At 36.7% G+C, this 23,888-nt stretch overlaps 1 protein-coding gene across 2 annotated transcripts in view; it reads left to right on the top strand.

The window, feature by feature from the left end:
- LAMA2 (laminin subunit alpha 2) overlaps window positions 1–23,888 on the top strand; it is a gene marked incomplete at its 5' end in the record, with an annotated part of 635,124 nt that overhangs the window by 536,993 nt on the left and 74,243 nt on the right. For both annotated transcript variants that reach the window (XM_080805462.1, XM_080805461.1), the window contains 4 exons: window positions 3,032–3,134; window positions 12,111–12,227; window positions 14,088–14,270; window positions 19,023–19,177. In XM_080805462.1, coding sequence (XP_080661588.1) covers window positions 3,032–3,134; window positions 12,111–12,227; window positions 14,088–14,270; window positions 19,023–19,177 — 558 coding nt within the window. The remainder of the gene's footprint in view (window positions 1–3,031; window positions 3,135–12,110; window positions 12,228–14,087; window positions 14,271–19,022; window positions 19,178–23,888) is intronic.

Below are 23,888 nucleotides of genomic sequence, written 5' to 3'. Positions count from 1 at the left end.
AGATCAAATCAAACCATTTATTAAGATAAGCTACAAACTAGGGGAATGTATTTGCAAATTACATGTCTGATAAAGGATTTGTATCCAAATTATGCACAAATACCTTTTAAAATTTAGTAACCACAAACAACTAAATAAAAATTGGGCAAAAGATTTAAACAGATGGAAAATAAGCACATGAAGAGGTGCTCAAGATTGTCACAAGGAAACTGCAAATTAAAACCAAAATGTTACACACACCTATTAGCAAGTATAAATTTTAAAAGACTGACTACATCAAGTACTGCAAGGATGTAGGAAAACATAATTCTCCTACACTGCTGGGGGGAATTTAAAGTAGCACAAATAATTTAGAAAACAAGTTGGTAGTTTCTTAAAAAACGTAAACGTACTACTATATCATCTAGCCACTCCACTTCTAGATAGTCTCTCCAGTAGGAAATGAAGGCATATGTTTATCTAAAGATTTATACATACATACACCTTCAACTCAGTTTCGAATGGTCAGTGCTGGAGATGACCCAAATGTCCATCAAGAGGTGAATGAATAGATTAGGACATATCCATTTAATTAAAAAAGGACCACATTTTGATACAAGCACGATGTGGACAAAGGTTGAAATAATTATGCTGAGTGAAAAAAAAAAACAGACAAAAAGAGAGCTAGATGAGCCCATTTATATAAGATTTTCTAAAATGCAAATTAATATTGATGGAAAGAGGAGCAATGTTTGCATAGAGATGCAAGGAAGGGTGGAAGGGAGAAATTAAAAAGAAATGGATAGTTCCTCGACCTTGATTGTCTTGATGGTTTCATGGGTGTCTATATGTCAAAACTTACCAAATTATAAATTTTAAATATGTGTAGTTTACTTATACCTCAATAAAACTGTTGAAAAGTGTAAAAAGGCAGATAAAAAAATTAATATTGGCCACCACTGTCCATAGTGCCGCAATTTCCCTGCATGGAACTTTAGCCTCTTTCCATGTTGTCTGACCTTTCTTCCTCTTTTCCTCTCCCTTCATTTGATTATTTTCTTCCTTGAGTCAAATCAACATTCTCTCCCTCCTTTACCCCCATGACTCACTTTGCATATCCAAGATTAGCTTTAAGATTGTAGTGGTTAAATGCTTGCCAGTTTATATTCTTATAGAAAGACATTCACATCTCAAGGCTGTGGCAAAAGCTGTTTTTCTTTCTTCCTCCCTCCCTCCCTTCCTTCACTTTTCTCTTTCTTCCCTCCCCCCTTCTCCCTTCCTCCCTCCCCCTTCCCTTCCCTCTTTCCCTTCCCTCCCTCCCTTCCTTCCTTCCTTCCCTCCTTCCTTCCCCATCTTTGCCTAATTTCATCTAGTACTCTGAGTGACCCATGTCACTGTGGTGACTCAGGATCATCAATACCAACATTAATTATTTTACTGCATTGACATCGGCATCTACTGAAACCTACGTTATCCCTATCCAAATTGATCTGGACTCCTGAGCTTTACAATTTTTTCTCACCTGATCACTTCTCCTTCCTCCTTGTAAGATTGTCAGCTATCACTTCTGCTGTTTTCATGTGCCTATTTAGAGATCTTTGCCCTTCTTTCTTTGTAATTTCCTTCCTCTGATTGGTTTTGATCCAGAAAACATGTAACCAAGAGAGTAAGAATGGTGTTTAGATTTGGAACAGATAGAACCTGAGTAGATAACTAAGGTTTGTTTGTTTGTTTGTTTTAGTAAGGTACACTGGATTTGTGCCACTTATACTGATGCTCTTTTTTTCCTTTTTTTTTTTTTTAGATAAATGACACTTTGTGTTGTTAGTATATCTAATTTTCAAGGGAAACTATAGGACTAAAAATTTCTGTGTTCTCAGTTGAAGAAACTGTCCATTTTCCATAGAATGATTTTCTAGGGTTGTCAGCTCTTTTTGCAAATGCTGGCTATATATGCACAATGTTCCTTTTTATTTATGTAGATGTATCCAATATGTCCTTTTGTAGATATCTTAATATTACACAATCAATCTGTTCTGTGAACAGTAGAGCTGTTAGTATAACACCTGAAAGTAAATTTTACCACAACAGTCACATATTCTATGATCTTCCCTAGTTTAATGCTCAAATAATGTGATTGATAAAAAATAATGTGACAGAGGCATTGCAGGTGTCATTTGGAGTGTTATGTCTGGGATAACCTGAATTCAGCTTTATAACTTGAACAGTAGGTTTAGCATTCTCTAGCTCTACTTGCACCTGAAATAATTTTTCCAATTTAAACTTTACACATAAGATCCTATTTGATTTATCTCTTGGTATCAATGTAATACGTGATGATTGCTGGAAAGCAAACACTGTTAAAATGGATCACGGGACATTAAGTTAAATGATCTCTTTCCCATATCATTCTTCTATCTTTGTGTCACCTTTTTTAATCCAAACCCCAACAGATACACCTTTGCTAGGAGATGATTGTAGCTCTGAGGTTGTTATTTAGAAGATTTTGTTTTGCCATCATACTTGGAGACATGTTTTCAAAAGGAGCCATGTTGTTCCTCATTGGAAGAGGACAGTAACGGCTCCTCCACTTATCACACAACTCAAGTAAAATGCGCTTAGGGATAAAATCAGTAGATGTGTTCAGTTCTTAATTTGCTTGACCATTCTCCAGCACTCAATACTGACCAACTCTGTCCTTGCAACACTGCCATTCATCATGCTTTGAGCCACTTCTGTATCTCTTGGCTTCCGTGATATCAAGCTTTCCTGCTTTCTCCTTGCCCTCTAGAGTCTCAGTTACCTCGCCAGTGCCTCTTTCTCTACCTGCCCCTTAAACGTTGAGATTCCTAAGGTTTCTGTTCTAGTTCTTCTTCTTTCCCAATAAACAGTCTCCTGACTTAGTCGCCAGTATGTGCTGATAATTTATGTCTACGTCTGTAGCCCAGAATGCTTTCCTGAAGGTAAGCTCTTTACACCAGCTGCCCACCAGATATATCTACTCCATAATTCTGTGGGTTTTGATATGTGACACTTCTTTTTCTGTCCACAGGCAACAGGTCCTCAAGGTTCACTAAGGGAAGGTGCCAAAGGCTCTCTTCAGAAAAGCTTTGGGGTCCTTAATGAAGCCAAGAAGTTGGCAAATGCCGTAAAAGGTTAGTGTGACCTCACTTTGTTATTATTTTCACAACTGATTGTAGTTCTATTTGGTAGGATATTTTATTACACTATTGGAAAATTGGAATTGTTTCACTAGGGTTTTTATGATGGTTTTTATTATCAGGATTTAATGCAAGTAAACTATTTCACCAGTTTTATGACATTTTGTCATCACATCTCATTTTGCATTGGGTAATATTTCATAATTTTTAGACCTAATTTATATAACATCATTTCACTTATAGCTAAAGTACAGTGACTTTAAAATTAAAGTATTGTAAGTTTTTAAGGGTACCAAACCCCACTTGTTTTGGCTTCAGAAATGACAGTCACAAAGGAATGAATTAGGCAGATATAGTATAAATGTCCTTATGAAATTTTCAATTTGTTAGTGGTCACATTTTCTGAAAAGTTTTCATGCTTTTTAAATACATTTTTCTTGTATTTTCTTCCTAATTCGATCATCAATGTGCATAAAATATCTACTCTAATCCGTTACGGGTTTTGCATTAAAAATGTATTACTCACTATAGCTGCTCTCTAGGTGTTGTTATATTTATTATTTCATTCAAATATCTCCTGTTTCTCTCTGCAGCCTCACTCCTTACCATTTTCTGGCTTGCATCCATCTCCCCAAACTTCCTAAAATATTCATGGTCCTTCCAAAACATACTACTAGTATTCCAAGCCTCCATATTTCAGAGTGTTAATCCTTCTCTTTGGAATACCTCTCCATCTTTCATTCTTTTTGATGTAATTACCTTTTAGCAGACCTTCAAGGTTAAGCTCAGATGTCATCTTCTCCAGGAACCTTGACACCCCATCTGAACTACATGCCCCTTCTCACTACCTGCCTTTCTCACAGACTTGTCCAACTGCAAGCCTGTACTTAGATTCCATCTTCTGGAAGACAGACACAGGGTCTTCTTCTTCTTTTTTTTTTTTTTTAAAGATTTTATTAATTTATTTGACAGACAGAGATCACAAGGAGGCAGAGAGGCAGGCAGAGAGAGGAAGAGAAGCAGGCTCCCTGCCGAGCAGAGAACCCGATGCAGGGCTCGATCCCAGGACCCTGGGATCATGACCTGAGCCCAAGGCAGAGGCTTTAACCCACTGAGCCACTGAGGCGCCCAGGGTCTTCTTTTTAGCTTTGTTTTTCTAGGGTCTAATTTCACAGGGACTGGCTCAAATCAGGCAGGAAGCGTATTTTTGAGAAGAATGGAATGATATGGGTCTTACTAACTTCAGAAAGAAAAGAAGTTTTATAAACACTTATATTTGTCATGCTTTAATTATCTGTGGTCTCTAATAGAGGCTGATGGGAAATTACTACTTCTGTTGTCCATGTGATGGTATTTGGATAGTAAAATGCTTTGGACTGTGTGTCACAGGAGAAAAAAAAAAACCTTGTGTACACAATTTTGTGCAGGAGCTTGCTCTTACCCTAAAATGAAGAGTCACTGTAGAGTCAAAACCTATCTTCCTCCTGGGCAAGTTGAGTTGATCCTATTACTTTTGGGCCACTCCTTCCCATCCAGTATCTTTGCCCAGGGCTAGGAAGGATTAAGGTGAGGCGAGTGAGGTTAGGTTGTACAAGTACAAGGTTAGATCCTGTTTTATTTAAAAGTTTACTATTTTGTTCATCATTGATCTTTTTTTAATCCATTTTAATTTTTTTAAATACTGCATTAAAAGATTTTTGATTACTGTTTTGGTGGCCCTTTAAATTTTATACCTGACGTGAATGTCTGAGTCACCTCACCTCACTCCTTGCTCTGCCCTCACCTCTGTTTCCCCAAAAATACTGGCATTATAAAAATGGAGAAAGAATTCCATTTTCAGAGATTTTTTTTTTTTCCCAAGAAAAAAAGAAATCTGAAGACAGTCCTGGTGGAAAGGGTTAGGAGATAGAAACTTTCATTAGTTTAAATGTCTTTTTTTGTACTTCAGGTAGTACATTATTTAAAGTAATGAAAACCCACAAACTACTCAAGTAATAATTTCTCCAAAAATCCAAGCCAAGGCTCTGACGGAGATGGGAATGTTTTCTTGCTACATTATGACATTCCCCTGATTTGTGGCCAATTACACAAGTTATAAAATGGCTGTTAATCAGGGAAATGCCATATATTACCACCAGGAACTGCTGAAATAGGCCCTACAGAGCAAAACTCTTGACAGCAGCTATTAAAATAGAGATTTAGTCATTTCCCTCTCTCTGGTGCCTGGAGTTAGAAGGAATAAAAATGGTGAGGCCAGTCTACCCTCCATATTTCTAATTTGTTACTTGGTTCAATTCAGTACAATCCGGTGAGTTCAAGCTTTAGTCATGAATGACTTAGGGCTGCTCCCTGCCATTTTTATACTGTCCTTGCCTTGAGGGAGTCTGAACTTGCCAGGAGCAATTTGTTTTGCTTTTTAATTTTTGAATATACATTTGTTAAAAGTCAATTTGCCCTTGCATTCTGTTGAAATTTGAAACCAGTCTACATTGCACTGATTGAATGTCTATGGAGGTAAAAATCATTTCCTTGATGGATATGGAACTTGGGAAAAATTGATGATCAAGAGAGTTAGAAGATGAATTAATACCAGCAGGTGAATTAATGCTCCTTTGCCATTGACAAGAGAGCTTGTCAATCAAACAGCCAGTTGAGGTTCTCACGGGATGTGTGCAAGGCAAGGAATGAAGCAGAGGTTGGTATATTAGAAGCCTGAGAACACTAAGATTTTACAGTTTTATACCTTGTTTTATATAGAATAACTTCTCAATATTATTTACTTCTCAATTTAGCCCTAATTTCTATCTTCACCCAAGTAAGTGAAATCATTCAATCACTTAGGAACAAATAGATAACATTTCTATAAACTGGATGACACTTCTAAGAAATAGTAAGATCAATTTCCAAACCCAGAGACATTGACTCAGTGAATTACATGACATGAGGTACAGTCCAGCACAAAGAACAATACCAAAATTATTCCATATATTATCTTTTATCAAATTAATCAGTGCTTTTTTTTTTTTCTATACTGTGTTGTTCTAAACACTCAAGCAGGCATTCAGTCCAGGCAAGTGTATGAGAAAGATTCTGCCTTTGTGAATGTTAATACAGTAACATTGATGAACCTGGTAAGATTCTGTTATTATTTTAGATTAAATAAACAGGAATACTGCAATGTTAAAACAAAGTATGATGCAAGAGTTAAATTTTGCCCAAAGCCATCTTTCATTATTAAAGATAGACTCCTTTTGACTTCACATACTACCGTTTGCCAGAATCAGCCTTTGTGAAGATAGGCATGCGAAAGACGAACAAAATCTATTTCATGGACAAGAAATAATGTTGGACTAAATGGATGAAATCAAGCTTGGATCTCCTAGCTGACCACAGTCTGGAGAACAAAAGAATCTTTCCCCATAGATATTGCTGATTCCTCACACAGAGCTGTACTACCTCCTTTGGAGTGTGAATGAAGAAAATCAAAATAATAAAACCAGATTGGAATTGGTTTAGGAGTTAAAATGGAAAGTGACAAAGTAGTGGCAAACATAGAAAGGTAGGGACGATTGGACCAGACAGTACTTGTCTGGTTCTTTTCAAGTTCTTTTAGAATACCTTGCTGGCCAAAACACAATGAGCCTACAGGCCCACAGTCAGGCTTCAGAGCTTATCCTAGTGCAACCATAAGTGGGTTTCAACGTCTGGGCATTTTGGTTTCGCATTACACTTGTTGAGGAGAGGATTCCCCTCTATTCTGGTATCTTAAGTCTTTGGAGATCCTGCACCAGAGAAGCCCCCTTCCCTCCTCTCCTCAGACTTCTCACTGTGACCATCTCTCTAGTGGAAGGAAGAGTATATTCAGTGGCAGCTGATGGTTACTGAGGGCCTATCAAGCACTGTCCCCATGAGGAACAAGACAATTTGGCCATTTGGGATCAGGACAAGTTTTCTCAGAAACATGCCTCCCTATAAACCTGCTTACTGAGTGATCTCAGAGATTCCCATGCACGGCCACTCTAGTGCACGTGTCTCGGCAGAAAAGTCAGTCAGAGATAGGACACATCCCAAACTTGTGACAGCAACTGGAGAAAGGGAAGCTTGGGAGTAAAGTCATGAAATAAGGCTAGAAATACAAAAAAGTGGCAAAACTGGGCATAGCAGTCTCTTCAAGTCAATTGACAGGAGACTGGGGACAGAATCCAGTTCTCAGTTTTGCCTGGCTTCCTTCCTTAAGCAGCACTCCTTCCTTCAGCAAGGTCCCAGTTTCCTGCCCTGGGTTGTGGGGTTGACTTAGGGGACAGACTCTTTGGAAATTTAAAAATCTGGAAATATTAAGCAGGTAAAGGACTACATAGGTGGGTGAAAAATTATAATAAAGTGACTTGAGGGAAATTGTACCTCTTCTGTTCTTAAACTATCCAAAAATGACAATATATAATACAATAAAATTGAAAATTGTGTAAAGCAATCACATATTCCATAATTTGAAAAGTTTGGCCACCTCTCATGTCTAAAACAAAATCATTTGCTTTGAAGAAACACCAAGAATCTGAATGCACCACATTTGTATAGTGGGACCAACACTTTAACCCACATTAGTCTGGCTCCAAAGCTAATGCTTTTACCTCCTGCTGGGCATAACCGCTGGGCTTCAGCCATAGTCCAGAAGGTGGCACAGTGATAGTCATGATCCTAACACATGCTTGATAAATGAATAAGTGGTTGAATAATCAAGTATAGCCGAAATCTCTCATTATCAGGAAGGTCACAATCAAGATACTTTATGTGACTTCATGCCAATCCCTTGCCGATTTCAAACCTTCTGCTTCAGAACTACACAGAGAAATGCTGCAGAGTTTAATCTGTTCTCTAGTTCAGAAGGTGCCTCAACAACAAAACATGAAATATATTTGTAACAAATGAAAGTTATGTGGATTAAATTTTTCTTTCACAAAGAAATCCTAAACAGTGGATATTCCTTCATTTTTTGATAAGAAGCAAATCAGAAGTGGTAAAGATTCCATCAGAGTATTAATTCATAATAAGGCAAATGTCACGGTAATCAAGGAGTTCACTGCAAAATATTATCTGAATGGCAATTGGACAGGAGATTCCATTTAACCAAACCCATTTAATAGCCTTTCTATGAATTTCACCCTTGTGAATGAGAGATTCTTTCAAGGTATTTGTTTTGTGCCTAAACAAAAAATAAAAATTGCATTTAAGAACTTAACTAGATGAGTTTCTTTTTTTAAGATTTTATTTATTTATTTATTTATTTGAGAGACAGAGACAGAGATAGAGCACAAACAGGGGGAGCAGTAGGCAGAGGGAGAAGCAGGCTCCCCACCGAGCGAGGAGCCCAATGCAAGGCTCCATCCCAGGACCCCAAGATCATGACCTGAGCTGAAAGCAGACCCTTAACCAACTGAGCCACCCAGGCATCCCTGGATGAGTTTCAATAGTCAAAGAGAACGTTTCATTAAAATCTATAAAAAGCATTCTTATATTTAGTTGAAACCTGTTTCAACATCATTGAAAACTAGTAAATACACCAGCGCAATCCTCAAGCCAATATGAATTAATTTGTTACCATTTAAATGTTGTAAAATTTTTTACTGTTGTAAATCCAGTACTTTCTCATACATCCACAGATTTATTTCTCATATCAGTCATATGAAGGAAGGCACTATCCTTATTTTATACATGTAAAAAGGGAAAGAAATGGCATTTGAACCCACCTCGTCTTCCACCTCTGAGTCTTACGATGAGTTCATTGCACCACACTACAGTTTTAACAACAAGAATTTTGTACAAGAAGACATTATTGATGATGAAAGAAGTGACACAACAGCTTTATTTTGAGATATTACATAACATAGTTCAAAGTTACCAGTTCTGATTTAACTGAACTGTAATTCATAATCAGCACGGTGTCAGGAAGTTGGTAAATGAGTAAATATGTGCTCTGAGTAGCAGTGACTTACAACCCTGGTGAGTTTCAGTTTGAGTATGTCTATCCTGCATGGTCAGTGCATGGGTAAGAAAAGGAACTGATATCGCCAGGAATGTTCACAGTCGACCCTTACTGCTCTGCTTCTTTCTGTCACTGTACGAACTCTGTGTCTGCCAAACCCATTAACATTTGTGTTCTAATGTGTGAGGACAGGATGGGAAAGGGAGAACCAAAGTGGAAAAAGCATGTGTGTGTAGCTTTTAAGGCTTGGTGGGTGTGATACCTAGAGAGAAGTTAAAGAGAATGTCTTAACTACAGCTACTGGGTATGAGAGCTGAAGAAGTGAGAGGAAATCCTACAAAATGTTACTATGAATTATAAATCGGATCCTTCTCTTGTTCTCCAAAATTTACAACTAAAGGATCGGGTTGGATGTTCTTTAACTATTAATAATTCTGTTTCTTTGGTCATGTTACAGTTCAAACTAGGCCAAATGCAGTCTCCCTTACATGTCAGCTGTAGATACACTGGGCCTCATATCTCTTTTCATTTAAAGCTGACTTTGGAGGGCTGCTTTTTTGAGCTATTCATTGCTATAGTTTCCCAAGTTTTCCATTTTGAAATCCACGGTAGGTTTCTGTACACGCCTTCTACTCACCTAATTCTATTGACAAAGCTATAAAGTGTTCAGATTTGGCTTTGTGAAATTCCAGAAACTACTTCAGAAAAAAATCATCACAGTTTGGGAGAGGATCCATCAAGAAGGAATCCAAATCTAATAGGTGAAACCTAGAAATCAGAGTGCGGGCAGAATATTCACATTCTGACCTCTGAGTACAGAAAGCAGAGGATCAAAATTACTGCTTTGGAACTTGAAAGACAGAAGCAACAATGGTCTTCGGATCCATCTTTCTTCTGAATAATTAGCCTGACTGTTCAGCCAGTATTTGCGAATTGAATGCATAAAATAATATAAACCAAGTGAGGCCCTTTAAATTAATGGTTTTTTCACTGTACACGAAGATCTTGCTTGCCAGACCATTTTGAATGCTTCATTATTTAAAAAATCAAATCCAATCAAGAAGCTAAGAAATAAAATTTGTACTGTTCCCTTTCCTTAATTGATGAAGACGTCCAAGGCAATATCAAAAGAACAGCCTCTTATTCTCAAGGAATTCATATAGTGATCACAGTCATAATCAGACTGGCTTTCCCTCTGAAAGTAGGCTTTCAATAACCTATCCAAAGATTTTATTTTAGTACAAACACTGAGAATAACAGAAGTATTAAAAGAAAGGTGAAGCATAATTGACAGAGGGGAAAATCTAATTACTTGGAAAATATATTTTGAGGCACTTAGAACTGAAAATAATAACATCTTAGTGACTGAAATGGACATATTGATGTTTTTGAACCGTGCTTTGCTAGGATATTTTATGCTTTGTTTTTCAGTGATGTCAGGTCTTTGGTTGGAGCTTAAAGGCAGGTGTGTTAAACTGTAGTATGTGCTTGCATTACTATTGTTTAACAGTAGTTTAATCTGTCTGCCTATAAAAGCCCTCTATGAAATGAAGTGGATCATTAATTAATATGTTCAGTCCTCTTTTTCACATCCAGAATACTGATAGCTAAGAATCCTTCATCCATCTTCCTTTCCCTTTGCTATTCTTTCCGGATGAAGGCCGGTAAAGGCAGGGATGCTTCTCTAGCTGACAGTGGTCTGCTCAGTTCCCCTGAGAAGCCAGGTGCGCTGCCTCTGGGGGAGTATGCAGACAAGCAAATCGAGACCACTCTGGCTCTGTTGTGTGAGACCTAGTCTCTCCTGCTGCCCAAGCTGGGTACCAGGACAGCGAAGAGAACAACAGTCTTAGTGTTGACATTAACAAGTTGCCCCAGTTCAGGTTGCTTTAGATGTTTATTGATTGATTGACAGATCAATTAATCAATCACTCTTTTAAATACAAGAAAAGAACTATCTGCCCAGAGGAAGCAATTTAATGAGCACAACCACCATGGTGGTGCTCGCGCCACCATGAACTCCCTTGCTTGTTCTGTTCCTGGTTTTTATCTGCTCTAAGTACCATCAGGGTTCTCTCGTATGTTCTTCTCCACCCGCCCACCACCATATCCCACACTGACAAACTTTTGTCTCTGTATCACCATATGTATTGTGTCCCTTGTTCATTTTCATGAAAAAGATCTTAAGGATCTTTTTTTCTCATATCTGTACCTCCAATTAAAGATCTCATGAACATTCTGGGAGATACACATTGATGTAGTTTCACAGGTATATCTGTTTTGGCAATGTTAAAAACTAGTGGAATGCAGCTGAAAAATTTATACTTGTAATATTGAATTATCTCCAGTAGGTGATTTTTTTTAACGTTAAAGAAATCATGCTAAGGTAGCAAGGAAAAAAACCTCTGAAAAGCCTATTTGAGAGAAATTTATAAAATATTGTTCTCTATATATAACAAAAAAAAAACATTTTGTCAGAAATGCACTGAAGTTTTTTTCATTCATTTTCAACTATGTATTTATGCGATATTTACCGTAGTTGGGAGATTCTACTTAACAATCATATCTATCTGAGATTTTTAAAAGCTAATCCTGTGATCCATTTTGGTGATGAAATTTTTAAAATAAGTAATATTAATGGGAATAATGTCAAGAGGGCATCATTACAAGTGCAGTAAGAGGTTGATTCTTTTGCAGTTTTTTTCTCCATAAAAAACCATAAAATTAAGTCAGATACATATCAGACACCAAGAGGAAAACATAGCTATTGAACCTGTTGAAGAGTGAAATGGACATTTCATGAACATCTATTTTATATTATGGTCTGAAATGTATGTACTGATAGATGCTAATAAATTAAAGGAATTAAATCCATTCTCCTGCATTTTGTAAACCTTATATTAAAATAATCTGAAATTATGTATCCATATCAGAGATGTGTAAACTCTGAGATAATTAAAATTGTTTCATTCTTTTTTGTTTTCCATTCAAAGAAAATGATGACTATCTGAATGGCTTAATAACCAGATTAGAAAATGCAGATGTTAGAAATGAGGATCTCCTGAGAGCTTTGAATGACACTTTGGGGAAGCTGTCAGCCATTCCAAATGGTAAGCATTTGGGACACTGCAAACTGTGTCAGTTGACCTGAACTATTAAAGAATGTTCTAACGTTTACCATCTTTTCTGACATTACACTTGGACTGTTGTCAGGAAATTAGATATTGGTTTTCTTACTTGTGAATTTCTCTTTGTGAGAATGAGAAACTAAGCCATACTCTCTCTCCTCGGGTTTTTCTTATGTTTTGTTATCCTAGCTGACATCCATCGGTAGATGTTGCAAAAAGGAAAATATAACCATCATACATACTTCTCTTCCATGTTTCAGCCCAGAAAATCTTTCTAATAAGATTCTTCTTATTATTATAAATAATATTATTTGTAATCTCATGTTAATGGGAAATTGAATGCATGGGCACTGTTCTCTAAAATGTTGTTCTACTACAAACTCACAGGTGATTATAATACCTACATGACAGAGGAGAGCCTTTCCCCACATCATTCTTTACTTCTTTTTGTTGTTGTTGTTGAGTATGGTTGACACACAATGTTACATTATTTTCAAGTGTTGAACACAGTGATTCAACAAGTCTATAAGATTATGTTGTACTTACCACAGTTGTAGCTCCCATCTGTCCTGATACAACACTATTACAGGATCATTGACTATATTCCTTATGCTGTGTATTTATTTCTATGATTTACTCATTCTGTAACTGGAAGCCTGTATCTCCCAATCCCTCCTTCACCCATTCTGCCCCTCTCCCCACAGCCCTCCCCTCTGGCAATCATCAGCACATCTTTCTTGGCAAAGTTCAGTTCCTTAAATGTTTCATCTTTGAAAACATTAACAGCTGAACCATGTCTGTAATATCTTCTTACCTATTATAAGTACTTGAAGTTATTGTTTGGTATTAGTTCCTGAAAGCACTATCCTTTATGTTTTCATAATGTGATACAATAATAACAAAATCTGCTGATGTTTATTGAGTGTTTACTCAATATGTGTGTTAAGTGTATGTAATCCTTATAGTAATCCTACAAAATTAATAGTGTTACTCCCATTTTACAGGGAACAAGCTGAGGCACAGTATCATGCTAAGGGAAATAAGTCAGTCAGAGAAAGAAAAATACCATGTGATTCACTCGTATGTGAAATTTAAGAAATGAAACAGAATGCTGAAGGGCGTTGTTAAAAGTGGCATGTATGAGATTTGAACCCCACAGTTTAACTTCAGAGCCTGTGGCTTTAACCATTAATCTACACATACTAGTAGGCACCTATATGTTCAGTATATGTTTTTATACAAATTATGATCAAGTAAACTAACACATACATTTATATAACACCAGAAATATTAATGATTTTTACTTTTTTAATATTTAAAAAAACCTAACTGTCCAGGATTGCTTGTCATCTCCTTCAGTAGTAAGGACATAATAGAAAATTTCCAATGCTGAAAACTAATATAAGTACATAAACACATGGTCTAAAATACCCAACAGAGTCTCTACCTTTAAGTTGAAGTACATTCATTCATCATTCACCTTTTGGAATGTGCAGGTTAAATCTTAAATCTATTTTTGATGAAACTATGACTTGGGGATAAATTTCTCTCTGTAATATGTTTGGCAGCAAATCACAGTATGCCCTTATACAATGAACATTTAGAATAATCACTTTGCTATCTTAAGAACTGATCAGGTATTCATAGCAAAGGTCCCTGAGAAAATTTAATTTAGCTAAAAATTTACTTCATTTGCTATAATCAAGGGAGACAAAGTTCAGCCTTTCCCTCCGTGCGTGTGTCCCCGAAGTGGGCCAGCCACAGCCTCCCTTTGACCGGCACGGAGTAAGCCACTAACTCTGGACCCTTTGCTTTGTTCCCCATACCCTCCCCTGCTAACAGACACAGCTGCTAAACTGCAAGCCATTAAGGACAAAGCAAGACAAGCCAACGACACCGCAAAAGACGTATTGGCACAGATTAAAGATCTCCACAGGAACCTCGATGGCCTGAAGAAAAACTACAATCAACTAGCAGACAGCGTAGCCAAAACAAATGCTGTGTTAAAAGATCCATCGAAGAACAGTAAGATCTCCTTTTTCACTTTGAGTATGTCATGTGCTTCTTCATACTATAAAAGGACCCTAGACTCCTAACTCTTAGAGGGGGAGGAGACCCCACAGTGATGTTGTCTGCTCTCCCCATTGACTGGGCTCAGAAATGGAGTGGCTGTAGCTCCAGAGCTAGAACCCAAGTTCCCAGGCCCTACACTAGTGCTTTCTTCATCCACATTTTGTCCAGGAATTCTCAAAGTCTGCATGATTTTTGGTATAAGGGTGTCAAATACTTTTTTTTTTAAATCCTTCAGTGTAATTGAAAGTACAGTTGCGCTTGGGAAATTATATTTTCTGAGTTTGTGAAGTTCCATGGAACATAGAGGTCAAGGAGCACACTCACCAGCAGGCCTGTTAGAACAGGATATTAAAATGTTATCAACCTGAAACGCACTAAAATACAAAAATATTAATATTTTATTATTTAAATGTAAATATTTAAATTATTTAAATATTAAATATTATTTAAATATCATTTAAATATTTAAATTATTTAAATATTTTCAGGAAATTAAAGTATCTAGTTTATCAAGAATATTTCTTTACATCTTTTATATATTTCATTCAATTATATCAAGTTAATAAGGATTTACTGAGAAAATATGGTAGAACTTAATAGAATGATAATTTAAAATATTAACTGTAGTCAATAAGCATTATGATTTTTATCTTTTTTCCATCTTATGCAGTGATGCAACATTATCTTAGTATGTGATTTCACCAAAGGAGATGCTTGATTTTTTTGTACTTGTCACTCTGAAGAGACTAGCCCTCTGTTTATATACCAACATTTCCATTGGGTATCCAAATGTTGCTAGCATGTAGTAACAGAAACAGTTACTGACATTGGGTGTTCTGTAATTCAGGTGCTGATTTTTCAGCACCATTGCCTCAAAAGCTACAAAATAGTAAATACTACTAGCATGATTCCTTAAAGAGCAAGGAAAAGTGAAAACATATATCACGTGCATTTCAGAGCTAGGGAGGATTTATACTTTGCCATTTCTTAAAAAAAGAAAAAAAGGCCATACAATCTTTTTTTTTTTTTATTGTGTCTTATATAAGCCTAGAAATAGCTGCCGTCTGTCGTTCAAAGATTCCATTCAAATAAATGGTTCCAATGCATGCCAGATCACAATATGTACACCCCCCCAAGTGAAAATAAGTTTTAAAGTAAATATCATTTTCTTATTTTATAATTGAAGACACTACTTCTTTCAATTTCATATTGATTCTCAACTGATAGTGGTCTCTTCATAATATTTTTCTCTAACTTTTTGATCTTATCCTCCATCTAGAGATAGTTACCTGTAATAGTAATTAAACTGGGTCTGTTTTCTATCTTATTAGAACATCTTAGTACAGTTTCTTTCAGTATGAACAATAGCCTGCTAACTGACATGTGTTTGTGGATTTTTATTTGATCACAGTTGTTTGACTTAAAATAGGATGCATTGGTAATTAGCACCTATTGTGAAAAGTACCATTTTTTTATAATCACTGGTTTATAAAACTCATAAAACTATTTCCTCATGAATTTTCTCATTTCTTTTTGTTTTGCTTCCATATGAAATTACCTGCAGAAATCAGTATGTATATGTTTACTGGCGTACTTTTCAGTAACTTTAAGCTTGACTGCCTATTGCAAATGCTTCAGCTTTGCATGTTACCTTGTTTGGGTATTGCTTTAACCTTCTATAGCTATTCTTTCCAGTGTCACAGTATTAATACTAGATATATTTTAAAAAGACATTTTTTTTTACAAAAAGTTAGCTTATGGATGTATTTGATATAAAATGCTTTCAATTATGTTATAGAAATCAGTGAAATACCTGTATGATACCAATAGAAAAATGGAAAATAGAATTCTTCTACAGACTGAATCAAATTGTGATTCTTCTGAAAACACAGATTCAGCCACTGAAGTTCAAAAGACTTCTTTGCAGTAGGATTAAAATAGATTAAGTATACGTTGTTGTCATCGCTTCCTCCACCACCCCATGCTCACTTCCCTCCCTCTTATGAATAATTATTCTCAACTTCTAGAGAATTATACCAGGAGAAGCACAAAATAAAACTAATAAAATTAGATCTTACCAACTGAGCAATTATTGGGATATAATAATATTCTCTCTTAAATATCTCGTAGTTTAAATTCAAAGTCAAAAATTAAACTTCGGAATGGAAAATAATAATAGTAAAATCCAACATATTGAAACCTGAGAAATACAACCAAGGCTGTCTTCAGTGGAATTACTAAACCAGCACTGAAATAAGCAATTTAAGTAATCAACCCTGTAAGTGAGACAAAATAAAAATAAGATAAAAAAATGGATGAATTAGAAGATGGAAAATAATACATTTGATAAATACAAGAGGTGAATCCTTAGGATTGTAAAGATAAAATATTTTTAATGCTTGGCAGACTACCTGAGAATAATAAAACACAAATAGGCAAAGTTCTAAAGGAGCTATAACTAGATACAGGGGGGAAGCTTGACACATAAGAAAGTACTTGTCAAAACTCTATGCTAGGGAATTTTAGAGCCTAAAAGAGATCAATAATTTCCTAGAAAAACATTGAATTATCATAATCTATCTTCAAAAGTGATTTTAAAATCTATACACTCAAATAATTATAGAAGAAAGTCACAAACTTTTAAAAAGCACTATTTAAGAAAGTATCAAACTCAGTATCACAGAGGTTTTATTTTTAAAACCGTCAAGAAGATAATTTCCAAAAGACTTCAACTTCTCCAGAAGATAGAAGGGGGGAAAAAAGAGAGAGGGAGGTAGGAAACCTTTGGATTTGATTTGGAAACATTTGATAAGAATCTGAGAGCTTTCAAAGGAAAGAATGCATTCCTGGATGAAGCTGAAAAAGTCTGCTTTACCCTTTTTCTTTTTCCCATGAACCCAAATCTAAATAATTTTTTCTTAACTCTAGGATAATTTGTAGAATATCAGGGTAATATTGGGGAATTAAAGGAAGGAAAAAATGGACAAATGGTTTATTAAAAGTATACAGAACAGGGACACCTGGGTGGCTCAGTTGGTTAAGCGGCTGCCTTTGGCTCGGGTCATGATCCCAGCGTCCTGGGATCGAGTCCCACATCGGGCTCCTTGCTCCGCGGGGAGCCTGCTTCTCCCTCTGCCACTCTGTCTGCCTGTGCTCACTCTCTCTCTCTATCCTACTTAAAAAAAAAATAAAAATAAAAATAAAAATAAAAGTATACAGAACAAAAGGGCAACGGTGTCTGCTGAATATCCAGTTGTGTAACAAGAGCTTTGACCCCAGGAATCTGTATATCAGGCTTTGATCTAGCAACTCTTTTAATTAAGTTTAATAATACACTTATGTCCTTTTTAAACACCCTTACAGTATTTTTCCTATTTATGAGCATGAGTTCAAAATACTCAATTCAAAGCCTAGTTTAAAAATAATAATTTCCGGGGCTCCTGGGTGGGTCATTCGATTAAGCAACTGGCTCTTGATTTTGGCTCAGGTCATGATCTCAGGTCTGTGAGATCAAGCCCTGCCTCGGGCTCTGCTCTGGGCACGGCACGGAGCCTGCTTAAGATTCTCTCTCTCTCTCCCATTCATGCTACCTGTATGTGCATGTGCGTGCCAAATAAATAAGTAAATAATAAACAAGCAAGCAAGCTTTGAAAATAATAATGTCCTTCCTTTTGAGCACCTTTGATCCATTCCTGAGGATTAGTTCTCAGTGTTTCATTGGCCACCAGAGTGCTGATCATTCATAGCTGAGCAAAGCGCACAGCCTAGGTCCTTAAGCAGTTTCACTTTTTCATCAGAGTCACAATGACAGAAATCAGAACAATACATGCTCAATCAGATAATAAACGGCATAGTTTAGGTAAGATGACCAGCGTCCTTGAGATAGAGTAATTGGTTTCCATGTGTCATTTGCCCTCCTATGAAAAGCTCATGCTGAAAGTCTGTGGATCAATGATAACCTTCAATTATTTTAGGGTTAAACCCCTTTTGAAATTGTTGATATTCAAACTTTTTTTTGAACCTAGAAGAATGGCCATTTAATATGGTTCAACCTAATATAGAGATTAGGATAATCATTTCTTCTTCAAAATGAAAATGAACTGCAGCTTGAAAGATTTAATTAAAGTTTAACATAGACCTTCAGTCTAAGGGTTGTTCAACACTGAAATGTTTTCAGAAGACATTTTGATAGCTTCCCTCTTTAAGACATACAAAGACAGACCGTGAGAAAAAGAAAGAAAATCAATTTTGGGTGAGAACCCTGATTTAAATATGGTTCTGGCTTGGACAGATGAAGTGACATTTTAAAACACTTTCATTTCCTTGATTCTGTGACTAAACTTCTATAAAGGTAAGCTTTGGGCTTGAAGCTAGAAATTAATCATCGAATTAAGGTCATCATATTCTTTACCTTCAATGCTAACTTTCACCTTGATCACAAAGCCAGAGTGTTGGTCCTCTGTCTCTAACACCTCCTGTTTGGCTTGCCTGAGTCCCAACTGAAATTTTCCATTTGCCATCACACACTGCATTTCTGCAATCATGGCCCTGCTTTATCATGTGGATAAGATGAGAGCCTTTCAATTATTTAATGAAGCATACTACTATTTTCATGTCTATGTGTGTGTGTGTGTCTGTGTGTGTGTGTGTCTGTGTGTGTGTGTGTCTGTGTGTGTGTGGTATGCATTCATTTTTTCAATGCAGTTGCAGATGCCGATGCGACTGTGAAAAATCTAGAACAAGAAGCTGATCGTCTGATAGATAAACTCAAACCCATCAAGGAACTTGAGGATAACCTAAAGAAGAACATCTCTGAGATAAAGGAACTGATAAACCAAGCCCGGAAACAGGCTAATTCTGTAAGCTCTTTTTATTTTCAGTGTCAGTAATTGATTGTAATTTGGGGTATTATTCCCAGACAGAATGCCTTCCCCCCCCCCCCCCCCCGTGTATCCTGTTGACTGATTGCTGGTTATTTTCCTTTAACCTGAAGTAATTTTATGGGGAGGGGAGGAAAAAATGGTTAGTTTTTTTTTTTCCCCATAAATTTCAAAAGACATCTCATAGGAAGAATAATCACCACTTACTGTTTTAGAAATGGGAATTTTGGTATATGTCATCATTGTTTGAATAGAGTAGCACAAATAGCAAGAATGGAAATCTTACTATTGTATGTTTAAAAGTCATGGATGCTTTTGATAAAAGCAAAAAAGGCCAACCAGCGGGGTTGTATCAGCAATGAGTAAACAAGGTTATATAGAGTAATAGCAATGAACAACCATTATTCTGTATATTTTTTGTCTGAGTACAACAACACAAATTATTTTGGTTATAGTTTCAGCAGGTTTGTTTTTGTTTTTGTTGTTTTTTGTTTGTTTGTTTTGGTTTGGTTTTGGTTTTTTGAGGAAGAATAGCAAATATCTTACTTGTATCAAAATTTGGTTCTTTACTAACCCAATTAGAAAACTTGTAGGAGAGAAGAACTTTCTAGAAGATAGCAACCTGGTGAACCCGGGTAGAATTGCTAAGTACCAATGTGAAACTTTATCTAAACTAATAAATTCATCCCGTGGTGACTTTAGAAATAGAAGAAAAAAATAACAGTTTATATTGTCAGGTTTAAATACAAATCTTTTTATATATCCAAGTTTTCTGTCTCGAAAGTTCCATTTTCTGAGCAACTTTGAAACTAGAATGACCAAAAATGCCCTATCTTAATCCATCAACTTACAATTTTTTGAGTAGTGGCCAGGAATATGAGACCCAAGGAGCAGTATATCATTTCTCCTCCTTATACATAGCTGATACCTCTAAACAAGGTTAAGACAATAAGTTCAAGGTGCACTTTAAAAAGGAATTCATGCCTGACTAAGGAGAAATTTAGAAAATGATAAATTCATCAAGATGGTGTACGTAAGCTCAAAGTGAAAGAAGCAGATAGGGTTGAGAACACATATATATTGAGTTACAATCGGAAAACCAAGTGGGCAGTATGATGACATACAATTATTGTACATATAAAGCACAAAGTGAAAAGAAGTAGATGTGAGTTTGAGGTTTGGGATTTTAGCTAAGATTTTGCCCATGTAGAAAAAGCATCTCCTACATTCAAGGCAACTTCTACTTACATAGTTTATAACACCATAGAAGAAATAAGACATGTACATAAATAACTCCAAGGTAATATCAAATAGTGTGTTACATTGCCTGACCAATGGGAAATGCTATAAAGTTCTGAAAGAAAAGAACTCCTGTAATAGGGGCCAGAAGATTTCCCAAAGATAAGAATTTGAGCCAGGCCTTGGGTGGGTGGGGAAGTGCTGGATTTGGATGGGGAGAGTAAGGAAGGAGAGCATTCTGAGAATGACCAAGGCAGAGAAAAAAGGAAGTTTCGGGCTCGTCTCATGAGGGAGTGGTCTAGTTTTCCAGGATGACTGGTCGAGCGAACATTGGACTGGAAAGGTCCTTGGAGGCCAGGTCTTATTAGGCCTTGGATGGCGAAGTAAGCAATTCCATTTAGCCAGAATGGTTCCTGAGATGAACCTTATTGGTGAGGAGAAGCTGAAAGTTCTCAAAGAAGAAATGTAATATTCTCAGGGCTGTGTTTTTTGAATATGAATTTGGAAGTTGTTTGGGGTATAAATGAGAGGACACTAGGAACAAGACAACTTCAATAAGAGTCCCACCTGGAGCAGGTGGAAGTAGCAAGAGAAAGGGAGAGCTTGTGATATCACTCCTATCTTTTGCAATGTTAATTTAAAAAAACAATGATAGTGGGGCGCCTGGGTGGCTCAGTGGGTTAAAGCCTCTGCCTTCGGGCTCGGGTCATGGTCTCAGGGTCGTGGGATCGAGCCCTACATCGGGCTCTCTGCTCAGCGGGGAGCCTGCTTCCTCCTCTCTCTCTCCCTCTCTGCCTACTTGTGATCTCTGTCTGTCAAATAAATAAATAAAATCTTTTAAAAAAGAAAAAACAATAATAGTAAATACTCTCTGGAAAACCACGCACTTAGCCATATTTTCTTAGTCATCATGTGGGGAAATCTGGTCATTCTTATTATTTCTTCTTGTAAAGAAATCTAAAAATATGCCATATATTCATCAGTTTTCTGTGCTCCCTCCTACCCCTCTCCTCCCCCAGGGAGAAAGAGAAAATTCTGGCTTGTTAAATACATAAAACCTATCTCAAAACATAAAATGAAAGACAGGTATAAAGAAGTGATAAAAAAAAGTAATCCTTGTCCATGCCTTTCAAGGAAACTTTCAATCATTCTTTTGAAATGGAAGTTACAACAAAGTGTCTTATTTTTTATAAGATGTTAGAAATATGTAAGCAAGGCAGTTTTTTTTTCAAGTGAGTTTTATACTAACTGAAGATGACATTTGCCTGATTTTATAAATGTATCTGTAGCCTGGCAGTAGTGTCTGGATGTGGCCTTGACACATATTCAATATGACCAAGAAATTAAAGACATTTCTTTGAAAGTAGCTTTCTTTAGTTTGTTGACTCTGAAATGGAGCAGTTGATACTCTTTTTAAACAAATGACCTAGTTACGGGATGAGAGAAATGCAGTGAAAATCCAATAGATATAATAATGGGATCCTCAATAATGTTTAATTGAGTTCATAATGATTCATTGGTAATGTTGTATGAGGAATGCCTTAGAGATAACTAAGGCTTAGTGATTTTTGTTTAGAAGTCTACGAAGGGCTCATATTAGAAATAACAGTAATTGATAGAACAAAACATTCTAAGACATGTTTGTGTTTCAGAAGTTACTCCCTTTTCATGAGAGGGAAATATCCTAGCAGCTTCTTCTGGAGAAATTTATAAATACTGCATTTTGATTTACCTGTTTTAATTTGTTTAAGAAGGCTCTAATTGGAAATCAAAACACAAGGTATTTAAAAAGAGAGATTAGTAGGTATGGACTGGTGACCAACAGTGTGGGCTGCTTGAATTTTTCAAGTACTGAGGGTGTATTCAAAACCACAAGCCAGAAAACAGAAAATCCAGAGAGTTTTTCAAATAAATGTGTAAGAGTTGAGCAATAGGCTACTTTACGAGATCAATTGCTGGCATTTAGGGCATAACAACGTCATTTTGTTCAGAGAACCCTATTTTTTAGATATGTAAAGTATGCCATAAAGTAGATTAATTTTAACTCCTACTGCCATTAAATACCCTTCGTTTTAAAATGGCTACTCTCTTAGACTTTCAATTCTCAGATAGGGTTTCATCAGTTCAGTTAGGCTTCAGTACTCAGTGCTCTGTCATCCACACTTTGGTAATCCCCTTTTCAACACACCATCATGTAGTTCCCTATCATTTCTACCAGGTGTACCCGAGCAAGGACAGAAACCAATCCTGTGACTAAAGAGTCATGTTTTCCACCTACATTCATTATTTCTTCTCTAAAGAGCAACCAAGGAGTATTATTACATTATATTCTTTTTCTTTTTTTTTTTTTTAAAAGATTTTATTTATTTGACAGAGAGAGATCACAAGTAGGCAGAGAGAGAGAGAGAGCAGGAAACAGGCTCTCTGCTCAGTGGAGAGCCCAACACGGGACTAGATCCCAGGACCCTGAGATCATGACCTAAGCCAAAGGCAGAGGCTTAACCCACTAAGCCACCCAGGTGCCCCTCTTTTTCTTTTTTAAGATTTCTTTTATTTACTGGAGAGAGAGAGAGAGATAGCAACAGAGATAGTGAGAGAGAGCACAAGTGGAGAGGAGAGCGTGAAGCAGGTTCCCCACTGAACAAGGAGCCTGATATGGGGCTTGATCACAGGACCCAGGAATGATGGCCTGAGCCAAAGGCAGATGCTTAACCAACTGAGCCATCCAGGCAGCCCACACTGTATTCTTTAAACAAAAATAAATTAGTTGTGAAAGTTAGTTGTGATTAAATTAGTCATAATACAGCTCAATGGCCAAGCCCATAAAGCATTTGTGAAATAAAGATAAAACAGACCCCACACACAGTTCCTTTTGATTACTAAGCCAACCCCACTAGGAATTTGCATATGATTTCCTATAGCTCCTATAGCTCAATGTATTACTCAGCTCTGTTCATGAATTCCAGGCAGACCTTGACTTCTTCTCCTTGATCATCTTATGATGTCAGTGATGTTTATACCCTGCCTCAGATACTGAATTTGCTCAGTGTCAAGGTCTTTCCTGATGATGGTTTTGGTTTACTTGCTGCCAATTCCTAAAACTCACCATATCCTATACCTTTTCCTGAACATTAAAAACATCTGAAAGCAGCATTTCCCCTATCTTCCCTCCACCATATTATCTTTCTTTTGCTTTGCTCTATCACTTTTTTTTTTTAAAGATTTTATTTATTTATTTGACAGACAGAGATAACAAGTAGGCAGAGAGGCAGGCAGAGAGAAAGGAGGAAGCAGGATCCCCGCTAAGCAGAGAGCCCGATGCGGGGCTTGATCCCAGGACCCCGAGATCATGACTGGAGCCTAATGCAGAGGCCTAACCCACTGAGCTACCCAGGCGCCCCTGCTCTATAACTTTTATCTCTAGGTCCTTGGATAACCCTTTGTTTAGCTG

Source organism: Martes martes (assembly GCF_963455335.1).
Source record: "Martes martes genome assembly, chromosome: 6".
Taxonomy (NCBI): domain Eukaryota; kingdom Metazoa; phylum Chordata; class Mammalia; order Carnivora; family Mustelidae; genus Martes; species Martes martes.
Note: the sequence above shows the minus strand (reverse complement) of the source record. Positions and strands in the feature narration are given on the sequence as shown.